An 18,892-nucleotide genomic window follows, 5' to 3' on the forward strand; every position below is an offset into this window, starting at 1 on the left:
ATAGCTTTGTCTTCCATGAGTGTTCCTTTAGTATGTCGATCGTCCAGTGGCCACACTGATTGGCTTGGCAGCTTTCTGCTTCTGATGTACTTAAAAAGTTTTTTGCTCTTAGTTTTTGAGTCTTTTGCTGGTTGCTCTTCAAATTCTTTTTTGGCCTTCCTGATTATACTTGACTTGCCAGAGTTTATTCTTTTTATTTTCTTCATTAGGATTTGACTTCCTTTTTTAAAGGATGCCTTTTTGCCTCTAATCACCTCTTTTACTCTGTTATTTAGCCATGATTGCATTTTTTGGTCCTCTTACTATTCTTTTTCATTTGGGGTTTACATTTAATTTGAGCCTCTATTATGGTGTTATGGTATTATGTGTCCATTAAGCTTGTAGGCATTACGCTTCTGTGACTGTATCTTTTAATATATGTTTTAACTAGTGTCTTCATTTTTGTGTAGTTCCTCTTTCTGAAGTTAAATGCTACTTTTTTGGTATTTCTCCTCCACAAGGATGTTCGTATTAGCAACCATAATATAATTAAATTTGAGTGGTTCAGCTATATTCACCTCTTGGACCACCTGTGCTCCATTTAGGACTAAATCAAGAATTGCCTCTCCCCTGGTGGGTTCCAGGACTAGCTGCTCCAAGAAGCAGTTATTAATGGTGTCTAGAAACTTTATCTCTGCATCCCATCCTGAGGTGACGTGTACACAGCCAATATCGAGATAGTTGAAATCCTCCATTATTATTGAGTTTTCTATTTTTGTAGCTTCTCTAATCTCCCTGAACATTTCATGGTCACCATTGCTATCCCCATAAGGTGGTCGATAGTATATTCCTACTGCTATACTCTTATTGTTGAAGCATGGAATTTCTAGTCACAGAGATTCTATGGCACTGTTTGATTCATTTAAGATTTTTACTATATTTGACTCTGCTTTCTTACACATGTAGTGCAGATTGTGCTTACTGGTGTTATCTCTGTTTTTGTAAACTGGCAGCAATATATAGGAGAAAAAATATTTCATTTAATCAGGGAAAAAATCTAGGTATCTCAAGAATTCCACAGTAGTTACTTAAAATGAATGAATTAAACTTTTAATATTTGGGAAAATATTTCTAAGTTTCAATTTCTGAACATATTGTTAAGGTTTTATAACTCTAAGATTAATTTCACTCTGTAAAAATCTACTCGTTTGTTAAAATAATCACAAATATATATTTACTTAGCCTTCTTATTGTCCCTGATATATACTATTGATCCCTTTCATTCATATATACATATATATATATATATATATATACACACAGAGTGTATCCATGTGTATACGTACATAATGTGTACAATAATTTCTTAGTGCATGTCCTGATAAGACTAATATCTGAAGTGGGCAGCAGGAGGAGGGTATCAGAAAAATTTTGTGCTATGATCTTTTAGACCAGAGCAGATGTAGAGTTAGTTGCCCAGTACATGCTTAGTCTGTTTAAGAGGAATGTTGCGAAAGAACACTTAACTCCTCTTGCAGTAGTTGCCACCTCTGTAATCTTTACTAGCTAAATTAATATTTTGGAAAGAAGACACCTGGCTTTTCTGGTTCAGAAGTATGACACTCATTACATTAACCGAAAATAGTTTATTTGAAATTCTACTTGCTTACCTTTAAGTCTTTTTAAAACATAAAGGTAAGTAAGGCATAAAATACAGAGTAGAGAAACATTCACTTTCTAGCAGTAGTGATAGAATTCTCAGATATTTTGGTTTCATTGGTTTAGGTTATTTGAGGAGTTGTATGAAGATCATGGAGACACACTTTCTCTGCAATATGGAGGTTCTCAACTTGTTCATCGAGTAAAAACCTACAGGAAGATAGCACCATGGACCCAACATTCCAAAGATATTATGCAGACGCTCTCAAGATATTACAGTAATGCTTTTTCAGGTAAATGGAATTCTTCATGAGTGTTTTCTTTTAAGCCATTATTTAGATAGCAATATATATATATAAATACCTTGCTTTCTCTGCATTAGTAATCATTGCTTGTCAGCAATTGGTTTCTGCAAATTTAGGGAAATATTTAAAAAGGAGCACTTTAAAACAGCTGGTTACTTGGATCACTGAAATTCTGTGATAATAGAATATCTTTTATTGGACCAATTTCTCTTGGTAAGAGAGACAAGCATGAGCCACACAGAGCTTTTCTTTTCCGGTCTTGGAACAGTATTCCAAGCGTCACAGCTAAATGGAAGATGGAACAGATTTTTAGTATAAGTAGATAGCACATATTCTAAGGGACCCCATTAACCTCTGGATTTTACATTGGGAAACTTTAGGGTAAAGAATTAGGTGATTTGGTTATATTGGGCTCATTATTGATGCTAATCTGACATGTCCTCTGATTTTTTTTTCCACTGTAAAACCTGCTGAGTTCTCCAGCCACAGCCTTGTATTTTCCATCTGAGAATCTTACATTTTGTTTTTCAGATATTAATGAATTATGCCAACCATGACCAAACCTATGCGTTAGGGTATGATGTCAGTATTATCCCTGTTTATGAATGGGGAAGCAGAGGCATAGAAAGATTTAGCCTAAAACCACATTGCAAATCAGTTTCAGAACCGCAATTAGAAACTGCCTGCTCGCTGCTAGGCTCATGCCTAACCCATTAGATCACACTTGTCATTTAACGTTGTCTGTTTGTCCATTTGTAAAAATGGGTGATGATGATAATAATTGGCAGTTACATAGCACTTTTTCATCTGTAGTCCTCCGAGCCCTTGGGGTAAGCATTACTAACCACATTGTACAGATGAGATAGATAAGGCACAGATTAGTTAAGTGATTTGCCTGGAGACACACTGGTCTAGTAGATGAGGTCTGGACCTGCAAGCAGGTGACCTGGATTGTAGTCTTGATTCTAACACTTCCTTGCTCTGTACCTTAACCTCTCGGTGCCTCAGTTTCATTTTCCATAATGGAAGTAGTGATGATTGCCTTCTGAATGGGGGTACTGAGGCTTAAACAATGTTTCTAAAGTATTAAGGCAGGTCAGTGGCAAAGGCGAGAATAAAACTCAAAAATGGCTCAGTTGAATTTGCTGTAACTTAAAAAAATAGTAAATAAAAATTCACCTTTAGGCAGAGACCAAGCATAAACAAATTCCTTGTATGTTGAATTTTTTTGAGACCGTTATGAGCATGAGAAAAAGTGGAGAATTGCAATGGAAGTTGGAACTCAGCTCTTTTACTGCAGCAGATGCTTCTACTTCTGCTTAATATATTGTAATAAAGTTACATCCTTCTCATACTTTTTAAAACAATGAATATGAGCAAATATTTAAGCATGCTCTTGACAAGCTCTCTGACAGGCATTCTGACTATTTGAATTCCACCATTTTTTTCCTTTTAACTGTTGGCAGAAAAGTTGGAAGAGCATGTTCTTCTTCGAGTGCTTGCTCATGTTGATTCCATTCTAGGTGTGCACGCGTCCACATGCGCGGTCGTCGGAGACTTTTGCCTTAGCGGAATCCGTAAGGCCAGCTGTGGTGCGCCCCCCTCCCCCCCAGAGTGTGGTGCTCATGCATCCGTATATCAGATGCCACCAGCCCTACGCCCTCTCAGTTCCTTCTTACCACCAATGGTGGTTAGTCGAGTGCCTTTCCTTGCATAGCAAGAGCTAGCGGTTTCGTCTCTTCTGACTTTGAGCCTTAGGGCCTTGTATACAGTTGTTTATAGTAATTAGTTGTTAAGTGTAGTTAGGTGTTAGAAGTTAGAATCCCAGTGAGGAGTTCGCCCCAGGCAGGGCATGCCCTGGTGTCCGGGGTTTAAGCCCTGCACGGAGTGCAACAGGCCTATGCCCATAAGTGACCCCCACAGCAACTGCCTCAAGTGCTTGGGGGAATCACATGTGAAGGACAAGTGTCGTATTTGTAAAAATTTTTGACCCAGGACTTAGAGCAGGATATTCAGTTGTGGGATCTCCTCATGGAGGCTGCCCTTCATCCGGCTTTCAAGCCATCCCACCAAGACTTGCCTAGTACCTCGGTGTGCACGCCAAGTACTGGGTTCTTCCCAGCACTGTTCCCTGTCACCGGTCCCCAGAAAGAAAATGAAGAACCACAGCTCCCCAGCACCGGGCAAGAGAGGCCCTGGGGCACTGGGCAAAGGACCCAGTTCGGGGCACCCTGCCACTTTAGAGCCACACTGACGTGCCGCCCCCATCGGGGCCCTTAGCCCCTTAAAGGATCCACCACCAACTCCCGGGAGCAGTAGGGGACCCAAACGTCTGATGGCATCGACACCTTCCCAAGCTCCCCGGCACTAATAGAACAGAGGCCTCCACCTGCGCTGCTGGCACCATGCATGCCGCAGGAAGCAGCAAAGGCTCCCTCTGAGGGCAAGCCAGCCGCTAAGACACTTCAGGGGGCAGTGGAGCACCACCGATCCCCGAGACAAGCAGCGCTCTCCCATCTCTGTGCCACAGAGCTCCAGTGTCCCAGCCCAGATCCTCTGGGGCTCGCCCTCAGTCACCGGCAGCGCGATCATGGTCCCAGCAATCTCGATGCAGATCGCCTTGGGGGAGGCGCTGGTCTCCGTTCCACTGGCACCATTCGCCCTCCAGCTGGTTGTCCGCTCGGTGCAGATCTCTGTCGCCTGCCCCCGGGGGAGTGCTCCCCATCACAATTCTGGTCCCCCCCAGGACTGGTCCCCCACTGGCACCGATCCTCCTACTCCAAATCGGTATCCAGCAGCAACGGTCAGCAGGCAGACACAGGCATCGACAGCCCGCCGTGGTCAACGGAAGGGGATTTCTTCGGCACAGAAGGGCAGTTCAGCCCCTCGTCATGACCCCACTGGTGTGAATGGGAACCTGAGGCCGCGTCGATGTCTACGGCGCCGCCTTGGCAGCATAGCCAGTGGCCTTATTGGAGTGTGTGGGGCATTCCGATGATGCCCCCTTTGCACTGCTCATCTGCCGCCGCCTCGGAGCAACTGCTGGTGGCACCGGGCTCTGTGCATGAAACCTGCTCGGAGGTTGGGGTAGAGGAGACAGTGCCCACTCCAAACCCTAATCCCCCATGGGCGATGAAACCCTGGAGCTTCCCCCAGTGGTACAGTCGTTGTCCCCATCCCCAGACAAAGTGGCTTAAACCCTCGGGCCAGCCCACCAGACAATTTTAAGGAACACTAGGCCCTGCTTCAATGGGTGGCTGAGAACTTTGGCCTAGAGGTGGAGGAGATGGCCGAGCAGGCAGACACCTTGTTCAATGTCCTCTCAGCCTCTACCCTGGCATGTGTTGCACTAATTTACAGGGTCCTGAAAATTGCCAAGGCAAACCCCGTCGTCCATCCCTCCCACCTCCAAATGGGCAGAAAAGAAGTACTTCATCCCGGTCAAAGGGTTCGAGTACCTTTATACACACCCACTTCCAGGCTTACTGGTTGGCTCTGCGGCCAACAGAAAGGTCAAGCAGGGGCACACTAGTTCAACCCCAAAAAATAAAGAGGCCAAAAGACTGTACAAAATTTATTCAACAGACAGCCTGCAATTCCAGGTGGCAAACCATCAGGCCCTCTTCGGACTCCCGCCATAAGTTTAAGGAGCCCCTCTCTCAGGGTATGGCCCAGGAATTCAGCACGCTGGTGGAGGAGGGCACTGCGGTGGGTAGGTGCTCTCTCCAGATGGTATAGGATGCATCAGACTTAGCGGCTAGGATGGTCGCATTGGGGGTGGTCATGAAGTGTAGCTCCTGGCTTCAGACCGCCGGCCTATCCTAAGAGAAGCAGATCTCTATCCAGGATCTCCCATTCGATGAACAGTCTCTTTTCAGAGCAGATTGATGCGAGGCTGCATGGGTTAAAGGACACTCGGGCCATCCTTGATTGCTGGGCATGCATATACCGCAATCTGCACGGAAACAGTTCCGGCCTTCCCTGCCGCCATGGCCCTTGGCAGCCTCATCAAGGGTCTGCAAGGAGAAGTAGAGATTCGAGCTTTAGTTGTCGCCACCCTTCCTCGTCCCCCTCACCTGCAGCCCGGTCCGGCAAAGCATACCGGGGGCCAGAAGTACTCATTTTGAACGTGCATTCGGGAGCAATGCCCAGTCAATTCCCCTTGTTCTTTCCTCGAGCATTTTCATCCCTATTGTTCAGCTGGACATAGTATCTCAGGGCTATACAACTGCGATTTTTGGCTGCCCCTCCTTCTCACCCCCTCTCTTCCCCATCCCTCTTCAGGGACCCTTCTCACAAGCAATTCCTCATCCAAGAGGTCAAGAACCTCCTGCACCTGGGGGTGGTGGAGGAGGTCCCTAGGGACGTGAAGGAAATAGGTTTCTATTCCTACTACGTCCTAATTCCGAAAGCAAAAGGGGGGGCCCTCAGACCCATTCTGGACCTGTGTCGCCTCAACAAGTCTCTCAGAAAGTTGAATTTTCGCATGGTCTCCCTGGCTTTCATCATCCCTTCCCTGGATCCGGGAGACTGGTACGCCACCCTTGATTTAAAGAACACGTATTTCCATATTCCAAGGTCACAGATGTTTCCTCTGTTTCATAGTGGGCAGATGCCATTTTCAATTCACAACACTGCCCTTTGGTCTCTCATCAGCCCCAAGGGTGCCCACAAAATGTATGGGGCCAGTGGCTACTTACCTGAGACATCAACGGGTCCAGGTCTTCCCGTATCTCAATGACTGGCTCGTCAAGGGCAGGCCTGGGAGCAAGTGCAGAGGAGCCTCGATTTGGTGCGTTCCACATGCCACGAGTTGGGCCTGTTAATAAACGAGAAAAAGATCCACCTTAACGACAGTCCAGCGAATAGAATTTGTTGGGCGGTTCTCAACTCCATGCGAGCCAGAGACATCCTTCTGGAAGCGTGTTTTCAGGCCATATCGGACCCGATCTCCCATGTAAAGAACCACCTGCTCACCGTAGCTCACATCTGCCTGCAGCTGTTGGGCCACATGGCCATGTGTACATACATGGTCAGCCATGTTTGGCTCCATCTCCGGCCTCTGTAAGCATGCCTGGCATCAGTCTACATCCCCAACAGGCACAACCTACACTGGGTAGTGAGCATGCCAGACCACAAGAGGGCATCCCTGGATTGGTGGTTGGACCCTGGGTCGGTGTTGGAGGGAGTCCCCTTTGTGACCCCGTCCCCGTTGCTGACCCTGGTCTCCAATACTTTGGACCTGGGCTGGGGAGCCCACCTGTGTGAGCTGAGCACCCAAGGCCACTGGTTGCAGAACGATCTGGCCCTCCACATCAATGTCAGGGAGCGTGGAGCAGTTCACCTGACCTGCCAGGCTTTCTTGCTCCATCTGAAGGGCAAGGTAGTGCAGGTCCTGACTGACAATACTGCAGTGTATTTCATCAACAGGCAGGGGGGTGCAAGGTCTTCGGCCCTTTGTCAAGAAGCACTCTGCCTTTGGGAGTTTTGTGTGTGGCATGCCATTCATCTGACAGCTGTGCACCTGCCTGGAACCAGGAATGTCTTGGCAGGTCACCTCAGCAGGACTTTCTTGTCTCTCCACAAGTGGTCGCTCCATCCAGAGGCGATCAGCATAATCTTACAGAACTGGGGGACTCCCCAGGTGGACTTGTTCGCGTCCAGGCAGACCAGAAAATGCCTTGTGTTGTGTTTGATCTGAGGAGTGGACGGGGCTCCCTGGCAGACGCCTTTTTCATTTTGTGGTCAGGAGCGCTGATCTATGCCTTCCCACCAGTACCATTGATTTACAGGGTCCTTGTGAAGATCAACCAAGACAGGGCGAGAATTATCCGAATAGCTCCCACGGGGCCTCCCCAGCACTGGTTTGGCATGTTACTGGGCCTTTCGGTAGCTGCCCAGCTGCAGCTGCCCATCTGGCCTGATCTGCTGTCCCAGAACCACAGCAGCCTTTTTGCACCTGAACCTGGCAGCGTTGCAGTTGACGGTTTGGCTACTACATGGCTAAGCACAGATGAATGGGCATGCTCGGCCTGTTTTCAGCAGACCTTGCTGGTTAGCAGGAAGCCCTCCACCAGAGCAACTTCTCTGGCCAAATGGAAAGGTTTCACATGCTGGGCCTCATAATGGCATATTTGGGCTGATCAGGCCCCACTGCAGGAGATCTTGGATTATCTGCTGCACCTCAAACTGCAAGGTTTGTCCCTTTCATTGTTCAAGGTCCACCTGGCTGCTATCTTGGCTTTCCATCCTCCATTCCAAGGCAGGTTGATCTTCACTCACGACATGACGGCACAATTTTTGAAGGTCAGGAGCATCTCTACCTACATGTCTGGGATTCCCTGTCTCCTCCCTCTCTCCTCCCCCGGGACCTGAATCTCGTGCTGTCGAGGCTCATGGAGCCTCCTTTGTGCCTCTGGCTTCCTGGTTCCCCCCATCCCCCCAACTCCCTATTTGATACAAGAGGAGTTGACCTGGGATTGTGGGTCCCACCAGAGGGGAAGGTCCCTGGCCTGTCCCCCGACCCACTAGGTGGGTCAGCAGAGACTGCGGAGATTGTTCTCCTTCTTTTTCCCATGCTGGCCAGTGATGAGATTAGCTGAGTGAACGGCAGGTTTGAGCCACTAGCAAAAGTGGCCAAACTGAGGGCTGCCATGAATCTCTGAGGCAAGCAAATCTGCCAATAAGTGCAGGACCCACTAAGGCAGAGGAGGAACTTTGTCACAATAGATAGAACAAAGCCATTCTATAAGTCAAAGCAGTTGTTTGTTGCAGTGGCCAATAGAATGAAAGTTCGCCCAGTGTCTGCTCAGAGGATTTTATCCTGGATTACGACCTACATCCGCTACTGCTGTAAATTGGCGAAGGTGCCTCTGCCAGCAATCATGACGGCACACTCGACTAGGGCACAAGTGTCATCAGTGGCCTTCCTGGCACAGGTACCAATCCAAGAGATCTGTCGGGCTGCTACCTGGCTGTCTCTCCACATGTTCGCATCTCATTATGCACTTATCTAGCAAGCTCGAGACGATGCTGGCTTTGGCAGAGCAGTGCTGCAAGACCATAAACTCCGAGCCTACCTCCATTGATACTGCTTGTGAGTCACCTACAATGGAATCGACATGAGCAGGCACTCAAAGAAGAAAAAACGGTTGCCTACCTTAAATAACTGTTGTTCTTCTAAATGTATTGCTTGTGTCCATTCCATTACCCACCCTCCTACCCCTCTGTTGGAGTTGCTAGCAAGAAGGAACTGAGAGGGCATAGGGCCGGCGGTTCTTGATATACGGAAGCATGAGCGCTGCACCCAAGGGGGCACCACGGCTGGCCCTATGGATAGCCCTAAGGCAAACGTCTCCGATGACCGTGCACGTGGGCATGCGCACACCTAGAATGGAATGGACATGAGCAACACATCTCAAAGAACAACAGTTACAAAAGGTAGGTAACTCTTTTTTCTAGGTATTATCTCTACTTTTTTATGCTTTTTATACAGAAAGTTATGTGGCACTATAGACTTAAATGTTAGTGTTACAGCATGTATGATTATATGTTTCGGGAATCTAAAGTAATCCGTTTATTCACATATGGGGCTGGACACAGTAAACTATCTTCTAATGTTATATGAAAGCAAACTAATTGCTGTGCCCTTTTAGTCCTGTGGTGTTACAGTCCCAATTCTGCTGAATCTCTCATGATTTAGTAATTTGTCATAAAAGTTCAGTTGGAAACACAGATTGAGAGCACTAGATTGTTTGTTTTTTTTTTTTTTTTTAGACTAATTCAATCAAATGGCCCCTTCAGCTCCTGGTTTTTTCCTAACAGAGCTTAAAAAATGTGCTAGAACACACGTACAGTGTATAGTATCTTTTGAAAATCTGTGCAGGATCTTCCAACCTCCTGTACATAATTTCAGCAACCAGTGAAGGGGAAAAAAGCTGTTTGTACTTTCATTGGTGCTCCATTTTATACTGATTTGTACCAAAAGCAACACATTTTTTTTAATGCACGATTTCCCATACCAGGTCAGGAAGTTGGTCCATAAAGCCCGGTATCCTGTATCTCTTATTGCCAGTATTTCAAAGGAAGACAGTATTTCATATACATTGCATGTATATGATGATCCAAAATTGGCATAAACTTATCCAGCCTTAAAATATTGGGGGATCACTTCTTCCCAGTTCATTAAAATTTCTGGTGTTTGGCCCTTGCTGTTTGAGTCCAGCTACACTGGTCTGAAGAGTTATCTGTAGAAGATCTTTCAGATTATATTTTAAATCTGGTTTCAACTGAATTTAGGGATAAAATGACAGCAAGAAATCCATTGATAACCGTTCTTCACCTTTTGTTAAATTTAACACACAACTGCATGCTTATGTTTAAAAGGTACAGAAAGAAAGCTAGAACCTTGATACATTACAACCTTTTAACACGGGCATTTTTCTGTTGCTAAAGAAAACTATATAGTCCCTTCAGAATACAGTTGCTGTTGGCAACTTAGAGATTTATCATAGACAAATATTACTTAGTGAATTATAAGAACCAAAACAGCTTTTCAGTAGAACATAATAAATTGTATTTTATCATCTTTCATTTAAATAGTAAGATGCTGCGTTAGTTAAATAAATTACACTGAAACAAGACAACAGTTAGTTTCAAAATGCTTGCAATTCCTGATATATAAAACAATGATTAATGTGTAAAAAAAAGTTAATCTCTATATAGAGGGTTTTTTAAAAAAAAATGCATTAAAGATATGTAAGCCATTGCTCTTACAAAGTCCATGTTTTGTTTTAGAGCCCTCATCCTTCTGTGTAATGAGGGTTTTGGGGTTTTATTTAGCACTTTTATTCATACTACCAGCTGTACAACAAGAATGAATGAGTCCTGTATAGCATGTGCTCCTGTATTTGGAGTTTAACTCTGCCCTTCTTTACTTACAGCAAAAAAAATGTATCATCTATCATCCAGGTTTATTTCAAAACTTTTTATTGGTTCTAACATGGTCTCATCGTTCTCCTCATTCTCTGACCATCTGTGGGTTAAGTCTTAGCAGACTAACCATTTTGCAGAGGGAATGCAGCCTGCAAGCCCAGAGGGGCTTCCTGTATACATCAAGAATCAGTCTTTATAAGTTGAATCTGTTAAGGAAATAGGGGACAGGGTGAGGAGCAAGGAAGCAGGTGAAGGGAGCATGTTGAGAATCAGGGCTCTGTGAAGGGACTTGGGCATAGGGGATCCTGGCGAAATGTCAGAGGGTGAACAAGGGGGTAGGAAGGAGTTGTGTGTGGGGAGAATAGGGGGAAAAAGTGGGGCTGGTGGGTGAAGGAGGATGTTGGTAAATTGGTGAGGGTTCAGATGAGGATCACAAGAATGATTAAAGGATTGGAAAACACGCCTTATAGTTAGGCTTGGCTGAATTTGATTTTTATTTTTTAAAATTTTGATGGATAATATCTGTTTGTCTAAGTAGTGCACAGTTGTGAGAAATCATGGATGGGGGTCAGACAATAATTCTTTAACGACAGAAGACATTGAAATTCAAATTCAAAAAGTTAAAGCTTTATAACCATTACAACATAAATTGTCAACATCACATGCCACAATACACAAAGTGAATGTTCTTAAATCAAACTCTGTGTTCCCAAGCAGCATCTTCCTTTTCCTATCCGTAAATTTCAATTATTGATGGAAATACTTTTTCCATTGGTTTGTGTGTATACAGTGAAATCAATTTACTGACACTTACTGATAAAAGTTTAATCCCTCCAAGCCTATTTATAGTGGGAGACTCAAGGAGCTCAGTCTGTTGATCTTAATAAAGAGAAAGCTAAGGGATGTCTTGATCAGTCTAGAAATACCTACGTGGGGAACAGAAATTTGATAATAAGCTCTTCAGTCTAGCAGACAAAGATCTAACACAATCCAATGGCTGGAGGCTGAAGCTGGACAAATTCAGACTGGAAAGGTAATTAGTCATTGGAACAACTTACTTAGGGTTGTGGTGGATTCTTCATCACTGGCAATCTTTAAATCAAGATTGGATGTTTTTCCTAAAAGGTATACTCTAGTTCAAAAGGCATTAATTCAGGGAAGTCCTGTGGCCCTTTTTATACAGGGGGTAAGGCTAGTTAAACAAGTGGTCCCTTCTGGCTTTATAATCGATGAATGTATGAAAGCAGAGGAGAGAGGAGCTGTACCTGTGGCTCATCAGAGTAGAGTTCTCCCTTCTGCTTTTTCCATTCCTGATCCCTTACAGGGCACACCCTGCTTTTCTGTTATAGTCTTCACACAAGCCTCCAGTCTCCACTCACCTTCTCCTGAGCACCACCAATAGCCCCTTAAAGTCCTGTGCTTCTCCACAACCCTGCGTCCACCAAATTTCCACACACTTCTCTGTTCAACACACATACTCCTTTTCACAGCCACTTGCAAGCCTCTTGACTCTCTATGAAGATGTTCCATGTTGCAGGGAAGGGAGCAAGCCTATTGAGGATATAGGAAGCCAGATGAGTAGCTGAGTTTTTACTGAGGAGTTGACTGATGCTGTGTGGGTTTCCTGAAGCCCAGGCTGAGGCATCAGCACTTGATGGATATTTTCCACCACTGCTGTGTGCCCCCTGGTGCACCGAGGCATCAGCCATGGAGTAACTTTGCTCCATTGCGGAGATGTGGAGATACTTGGTTCCCTTGGTGCTGCTTTCTGTGTGTTGAAGAGCTCAGACAGTGGTTCTGAGGGAGCAAAGTGTATCTGCTGAAGCACTGGCTCTTAAACTGTTCCACACCAGTAATGCCTCAGTATGCTAGGAATTGGAGGCAGTAGTACAGGGAGTCCTTCAAGTGCCAATGCCTCTGAGCTCTACCCTCCATGCGCAGCTGTGGTCCTCCTGTCCAAAGCCCCCTGCACGCAAGCCTTTTACTCTTCCCAAAGGCCCCCTATACATGCCTGCTAATGCCTCCCTGTTTCCCCCTACATAACCACTCGCCATCCCAGAGTTTGATCTCACCTCCATACCGTACCCCTGTACTCTCCGCAACCTAGCCTGCTTTCCTGCCTCAGCAACCGGTTAGTGAATGAGAGAGTTACAGGTACTTAGAAAATTTTAATGAACAAAATTTTTCATTTTCATGTTTTATCTAAAATGGTGTTTACGGAGATGCCAACCTTCCCTAATTTTCCAAAGTCGTCCTGATTTTTAAATGTAATTATGAAATTACTAAATCAGGCTTAAATCTACAAATTTTGCAATTTTATTTTAAAATGGGAGGATTATGTCTGTTGTGTGTCACTCACCACTCAAATCCAACGAACACAGTGCCATAGCTACAAGGGCATTTTTCACCACCACCAGTGCCCTGTGCGGGTTGCCCATAGCCCAGCCATATGCATGCCATGTATAGTGTATACCATTTTGGCAGTCACGCTAGGGGAGGCTTACAGGTTCGCTCCTTGGTTCCGTTGCTGAGATTCCCTGGGAGGGGGAGCCTGTCCCAGGCCAGTGCACCTGGACAGGGCCCAAACACATGGCCATTGCTTGCACCACTGCCATAGGGAGCAGAGTGCTGGGCCAAGAGCACCAACAGAGTACAGTGAGTGGGGTGCACTCGCCCCCTGTGCCTTTTCCCTCAGCACAGCCAATGGTACCTGATACTGCCCCAGCCAGATGGCTCTGGGTCTGGGACAGGCTAAGCAGCTGCCTGCAACACCAGTAAGTATCTCCATCAACCCCAGTGCCACCTGCACCTGATATTAGTCCCTCATCTCCCTGAGACCAGCTGACACTAGGCACCTAACCTTTATCCCCTCATCTCCACTCCCCTCACCTCACCAAGCAGCCCCCTTCACCTCCATTTCCTCTCCTCCCCACCCCAACAAGTCCGTTCCATGCTCTACGAAACTCACCAAATGCATCTTTCAGACCAACCAGACACTCCATTCCACTCAAGCACCTGGCTGCCTGACACCTATCCCTCCCAGGGGGACCTGGTGACCCAACACTCCACCTCTCACCTCGGAGGGCAGGATGACATCACAGTATACCATGAGAGAAATTTCTGGGGGCAGCCCTGCCTCTGTGGCACTTGCACAGACTGTGAAGTGAAGGTCATTCTGATACGGGGCAAGCTGTGGGTCTTTTGAGTGGGTTGAGGTGCTGGATTCACCACTCAAGCCAAAGCCTATGGGTTGCTTTCTAGTGCATTAATACACTTTATACTAAGACAGAAGAATCATAAGAAATGTGAAGAAAATAAGTCAAAATATCTAAAAGGCAGCACTTTAAAACTATTCTGCTGCAAAAGTTAGTAAACATATTAATACTTAAAAATGTCAACTATCTTCTGGAAAGTTTAAATTTAAGCCCTGAAGTGTAAAACAGTAGGATTTTAGTCTTGCTTTAAATGTAGATTTCACAACCATGGTGTTGTTACTATTGCCTCCATCATATTTTTGTGAGCATAAACAGAACATCCCGGTGTACCTCTTCTTTTACAGATGCTGACAGGCAAGACTCAATTAACCTATTTTTGGGAGTATTCCAGCCTGCAGAAGGAAAACCTCATCTTTGGGAGCTTCCTACAGACTTTTACTTGCATCACAAGAACACTATGAGTCTTTCACAGACCAGGCGAAGGTATTTTGTAGTTCCCTATTATCACTCACTTTCATAACACATGTTCAAAATTTAAAAACTTTTACATTGATTTTGAACAGCTGTCTCAAAAATACATTTTGCTTTGCAAAATAAGCAGGTAAATTACTCTGCCTTGCAAACGTGGGTTATTTGAAACAAATACATCACTGCCATATTTTAAACATTTGTAAAAGCATTAATTATCACAGTCTTCTTTTATGAAATGTCTGACATTTTGTTTTAATGAAATGCGTCCATCTGATGGAAAAAGACAAATTAAAAAGCTGGAATTTCATATGAATGAAGCTTGCAGTGTGAAATATCTGCTATTTTATTGAAGTTCAGTTACCAGCATTTCATTAATCTGTAGGCTAAAGTATTTCTGTTCAATTTCAGCCAGTCATATTTATTGATGTAGCAATGTATTTGAAATACTGTGATTAGCATTCAGTTTTTACTGGGACACAACCAGTTCTCAGGAGTGCATGCTCAGAAAATGTAGACCAAGAAATGTACATTTCTATTTCTTACCCACCTCCAGACCCCATCCCAATCTAGTCCAATTTGAAGATTGTATCAGTCCAGTTTTATCTGTCACCCCATTTGTGCATTGTAGTTTATAAGCAGTAATAAAGCTGAAGTAGTTGATATGAGAGATGATTTTTGAGGACAATAACTTCAGCATATTGAATGACTCTGTTTCGAATTGTAATGACTAACCTCCTCTCTACATTATACAAATTTTACAAGAACAGGTGGTATTGGAAACTTTCTACAGAGACCCTTTCAAAGCTGCTACTGGTGCTTCACCTGATTTTGTTAGCTGTTCCAAGGTTATTTTGATCCTGCCTACTTGTCCATCCTTGTGTGGGATTGGTCACTTCAGTTGTTGGATTTGAAATTCTGCTTTAGATTTTTTTCTGGAGAAGATTCAGGTCCCTTAAAAAAATCCATATAGCTACTTGTTTCATCTTAACGCTACACATCAGGTCATCCTGCGTCCAAAAGAACTGTTTCTAAATCACCATTTTCTATTGTATTTCATCTGTTTTCATAAGCAGCATTACATAAGAACATAATAATGGCCATACTCGGTCAGACCAATTGTGCATCTAGCCCAGTATCCTGTCTTTTGACAGTGGCCGGTGCCAGATGCTTCAGAGGAAGTGAACAGAACAGAGCAATTATCGAGTGATCCATCTCCTCTCATCCAGCTTCTGGTAGTCAGAGGTTTAGGGACACCTAGAGCATGAAGTTGCATCCCTGACCATCTTGGCTAATAGCCGTTGATGGACCTATCCTCCATGAACTTGTTTAATTCTTTTTTAAACCCAGTTATACTTTGGGCCTTCACAACATTCCCTGGCATTGTCTCTTGAGGGTTTTTTTTATGCTTGTTTTAGCCTTTTATTTTATTTAAAGTGAATTTTGTAATGTGGTATTACACCACTGGGGGTTTGGCTTTGACGGCTACAGTTTCAAGCTTAACAGAGTGAAAGTCACCTCTGCTACTTGCTTCAGATTTAGGGTCTCTAGGAACACATAAAGACCAAGGGTAGTGACCACACATCCATTCACAAGTTTTACAATTTTTATTAAAGTTACAATTAGTTATGAATACCCAAGCATATAGAAATTCTATACAGACCTATGCAAAAGTTACAAATATAGTTATACTCTCATCCTTAACAATAGTTCTTGGGGTCTAATGGGTTACTCATGGATTGATTATCAGTAGAGGGATGGTTCCTGCTGGAGTTTCCCATAGGGAGAGCTCAATTTTCCTAATCTAGGCACTCTCTTTTATAATGTGATTCTGACTATACCTCATTAGCATTTCTGTACATAGTGCACCCTGCAGTTAGGGCATGTGTTAGATTACCGGGTATCTTGTAAGCAAAAAATTACTCTTACTGTTAATTTTTCACAATATCACCCACTGGTACATCTTTTCCTGTAAGCTTAGGGCATCGGGTTATTCTTCGGTCACTTACTTATGTCAGCATTTCTTATCTCCAAGGCCTAAAATAGCTAATCTAAAATCTTGCGGGCCTTAGCCTACAGGTTCTTGCGTTTCAGCTTGTCTTGCTTATATCTAACACATGGTTCCTCTAAATATTGATCAGTCTTATACCTCTCTACTCCTATGAATTAACTCTATTTAACATATAATGATTATATATGACGTAACATGTTAGTCAATCACAACATCACACAATAAATGAACAATAAACTAAAATAATTGGCTACATCATTCATATCAGCCATGCAGCCAACCTCCAGTTAGTCTGGGCACATAAAATATGTGCAACTTCTTTCTTCACTTTCTTGTCCACTTATCCTGAACATTTCTGTGTGGTAAAGTGAATTCAACTAATGTGTTGCAAAGGTGATTTCTCAAATGAATGTCCCAGTCTCCCTTTAATCCATTATCTTGTTTATTTCAAAAGCTGTCTTATCTTTTGTGTTCTTGCATGTTTCGTTTTTCTTTGAATTAGAAAGTTAAAATTGCTACTTACTATTTTTCTCCTATCTGTTAACTGTTCTTTGTGTGTGTACACACACACACACACACACACACACACACACACACACACACACACACACGTACATACACACATATACATACATGTTAACTGTTCTTGGTAGGGGTTTGTGTGTGTGTGTGTGTGTGTGTGTATATATATATATATATACACACACACATACACACATATTCTTCTGGTCAGAATTTGTCATTTTTAGTTTTTCTGATTAGAGTTCATAATATACAGGCAAAATTGTTTCATGTGGAAATAATGCCTTCTGAGTACAGTAGATACTGTAGATAACTGAGATATAGATATATATTTCTATATCGTCAGTCTCTTGTCTATCTGTTTGCTTATGCCAGATTAAATTGTGATCTCTTAAGAAGACACAATCAGATGTATTTGTACAGCACCAAGGAAACTGGGGCTGTGACTGTGTGTACAAACAGAATTTGAGTCAGGAAGGGGTTAATATGCGATTGGGGGCCAAATCAACCCCACCCATGACACCAGAAGCATGCATCAAGCGTCAAGGAAGGAGCTAAAAGGGGCGAGCCCCTGTCAGTTGAAGGCTGGTTTAGACCTTCAGCTCTCTTATTGCGGAAGAGAAGCCGGGCTGGAGCCAGGAACTGAGGAAGACTGTGGCTTATCAGAGCTCCCACAATGGAAGATAGGCTTGGTCCAAGATGATTGCCATGTTTGGCTATCAACAATTGACTTAAACTTGCATAGAATCATTTGTTTGCTTGGTACACTGCAGAGCCTGGGAGGTGCAAAGAGCCCAAAAGGCACAGTGTTGTCAGATGCTACCGGTGTGGTGCTCTGCTTTCTCCTATGTTAATATCACTCGGCTGCGTGCGTGTGTTCCCTCTGTGTGCTGCCCCAGCTCTGCGCAGATAACTGACCCAGCAGACCCGAAGAGAACCCCCAATAACCACAGAGTCTAGTAAGATGCAAAGTCATGTCGACTAGGTTTATTGCGACCTTGGACACAATTGCAGTTCCCTGTAGATTTCTTAGCCTAACTCAGGGCATACTATGAGAAAGTGCCTCTTGGCAATGGACCCGGCTCAGTGGCAGGACTTTCCACTGCCCCCTCGGCCGGACAAAGATATCCACTCAGGGATGCATTCTTATACACCGATACAAACAAGTTACACATCACTCCTGACGTATTGAGGTGCAACCCCTCTACGTAATCAGGTGCTGCCTCTCACCTTGTACATGTTGGTTCGAACAAAACAACTCTATCCATCATTTTACCCTTTTGCCCCTGTCATTGAGATGGGTCGGCCTGTTCCATGTTATCTGTGGAATGTTCCAATATGGTGTGTGTTCTGATATCTGGTGTCCAGTACCTTTTAGGTATGTCTCTTTTTGCAGCATCAGCCCTTTCCTTGCCAGCTTCTGTGAGCAGGGCCTGCCTCTGGCTCACAGCTTAACTTTGCTTTATGTTAGCAAAGTCTTGACCATTTCTTTAGTTCAGGCCTCAGGCCTTGTACTGGGCCTTTATTAGGGCCTTCACTTACTACACACAGAAGAGTTGTTTTGTTTTGTTAATTTTCGACTTTGGATACTGCAGAAGTAGTGGAAATGTTACGTACCCTAACTGGAGCACTAAATCTGCTCAACCTGGAATGTGGTGGAGGCTGGGCAGATCAGCGGAAGGCCTGGAGGGAAGTAGAGATAGTCATTGCTGCACCACACCACAACATAAGTGGGTGTATAGGGAGGGCAGGCAGCCGCAGGGGTTCCAGTCATGACTGGGGCCCGTGGCCACTATGAC

The 18,892-nt window shown here is 44.3% G+C and overlaps 1 protein-coding gene across 6 annotated transcripts in view; it reads left to right on the forward strand.

Moving 5' to 3' along the window:
• The window catches only part of FIG4 (FIG4 phosphoinositide 5-phosphatase), a 168,761-nt gene that overhangs the window by 82,807 nt on the left and 67,062 nt on the right, over positions 1-18,892 (forward strand). For all 6 annotated transcript variants that reach the window (XM_065590216.1, XM_005287634.5, XM_065590213.1 and 3 more), the window contains exons 15-16: positions 1,765-1,931; positions 14,437-14,575. In XM_065590216.1, the coding sequence (XP_065446288.1) occupies positions 1,765-1,931; positions 14,437-14,575 (306 nt within the window). The remainder of the gene's footprint in view (positions 1-1,764; positions 1,932-14,436; positions 14,576-18,892) is intronic.

This window comes from Chrysemys picta, chromosome 3, assembly GCF_011386835.1.
Source record: "Chrysemys picta bellii isolate R12L10 chromosome 3, ASM1138683v2, whole genome shotgun sequence".
Classification (NCBI taxonomy): Eukaryota; Metazoa; Chordata; order Testudines; family Emydidae; genus Chrysemys; species Chrysemys picta.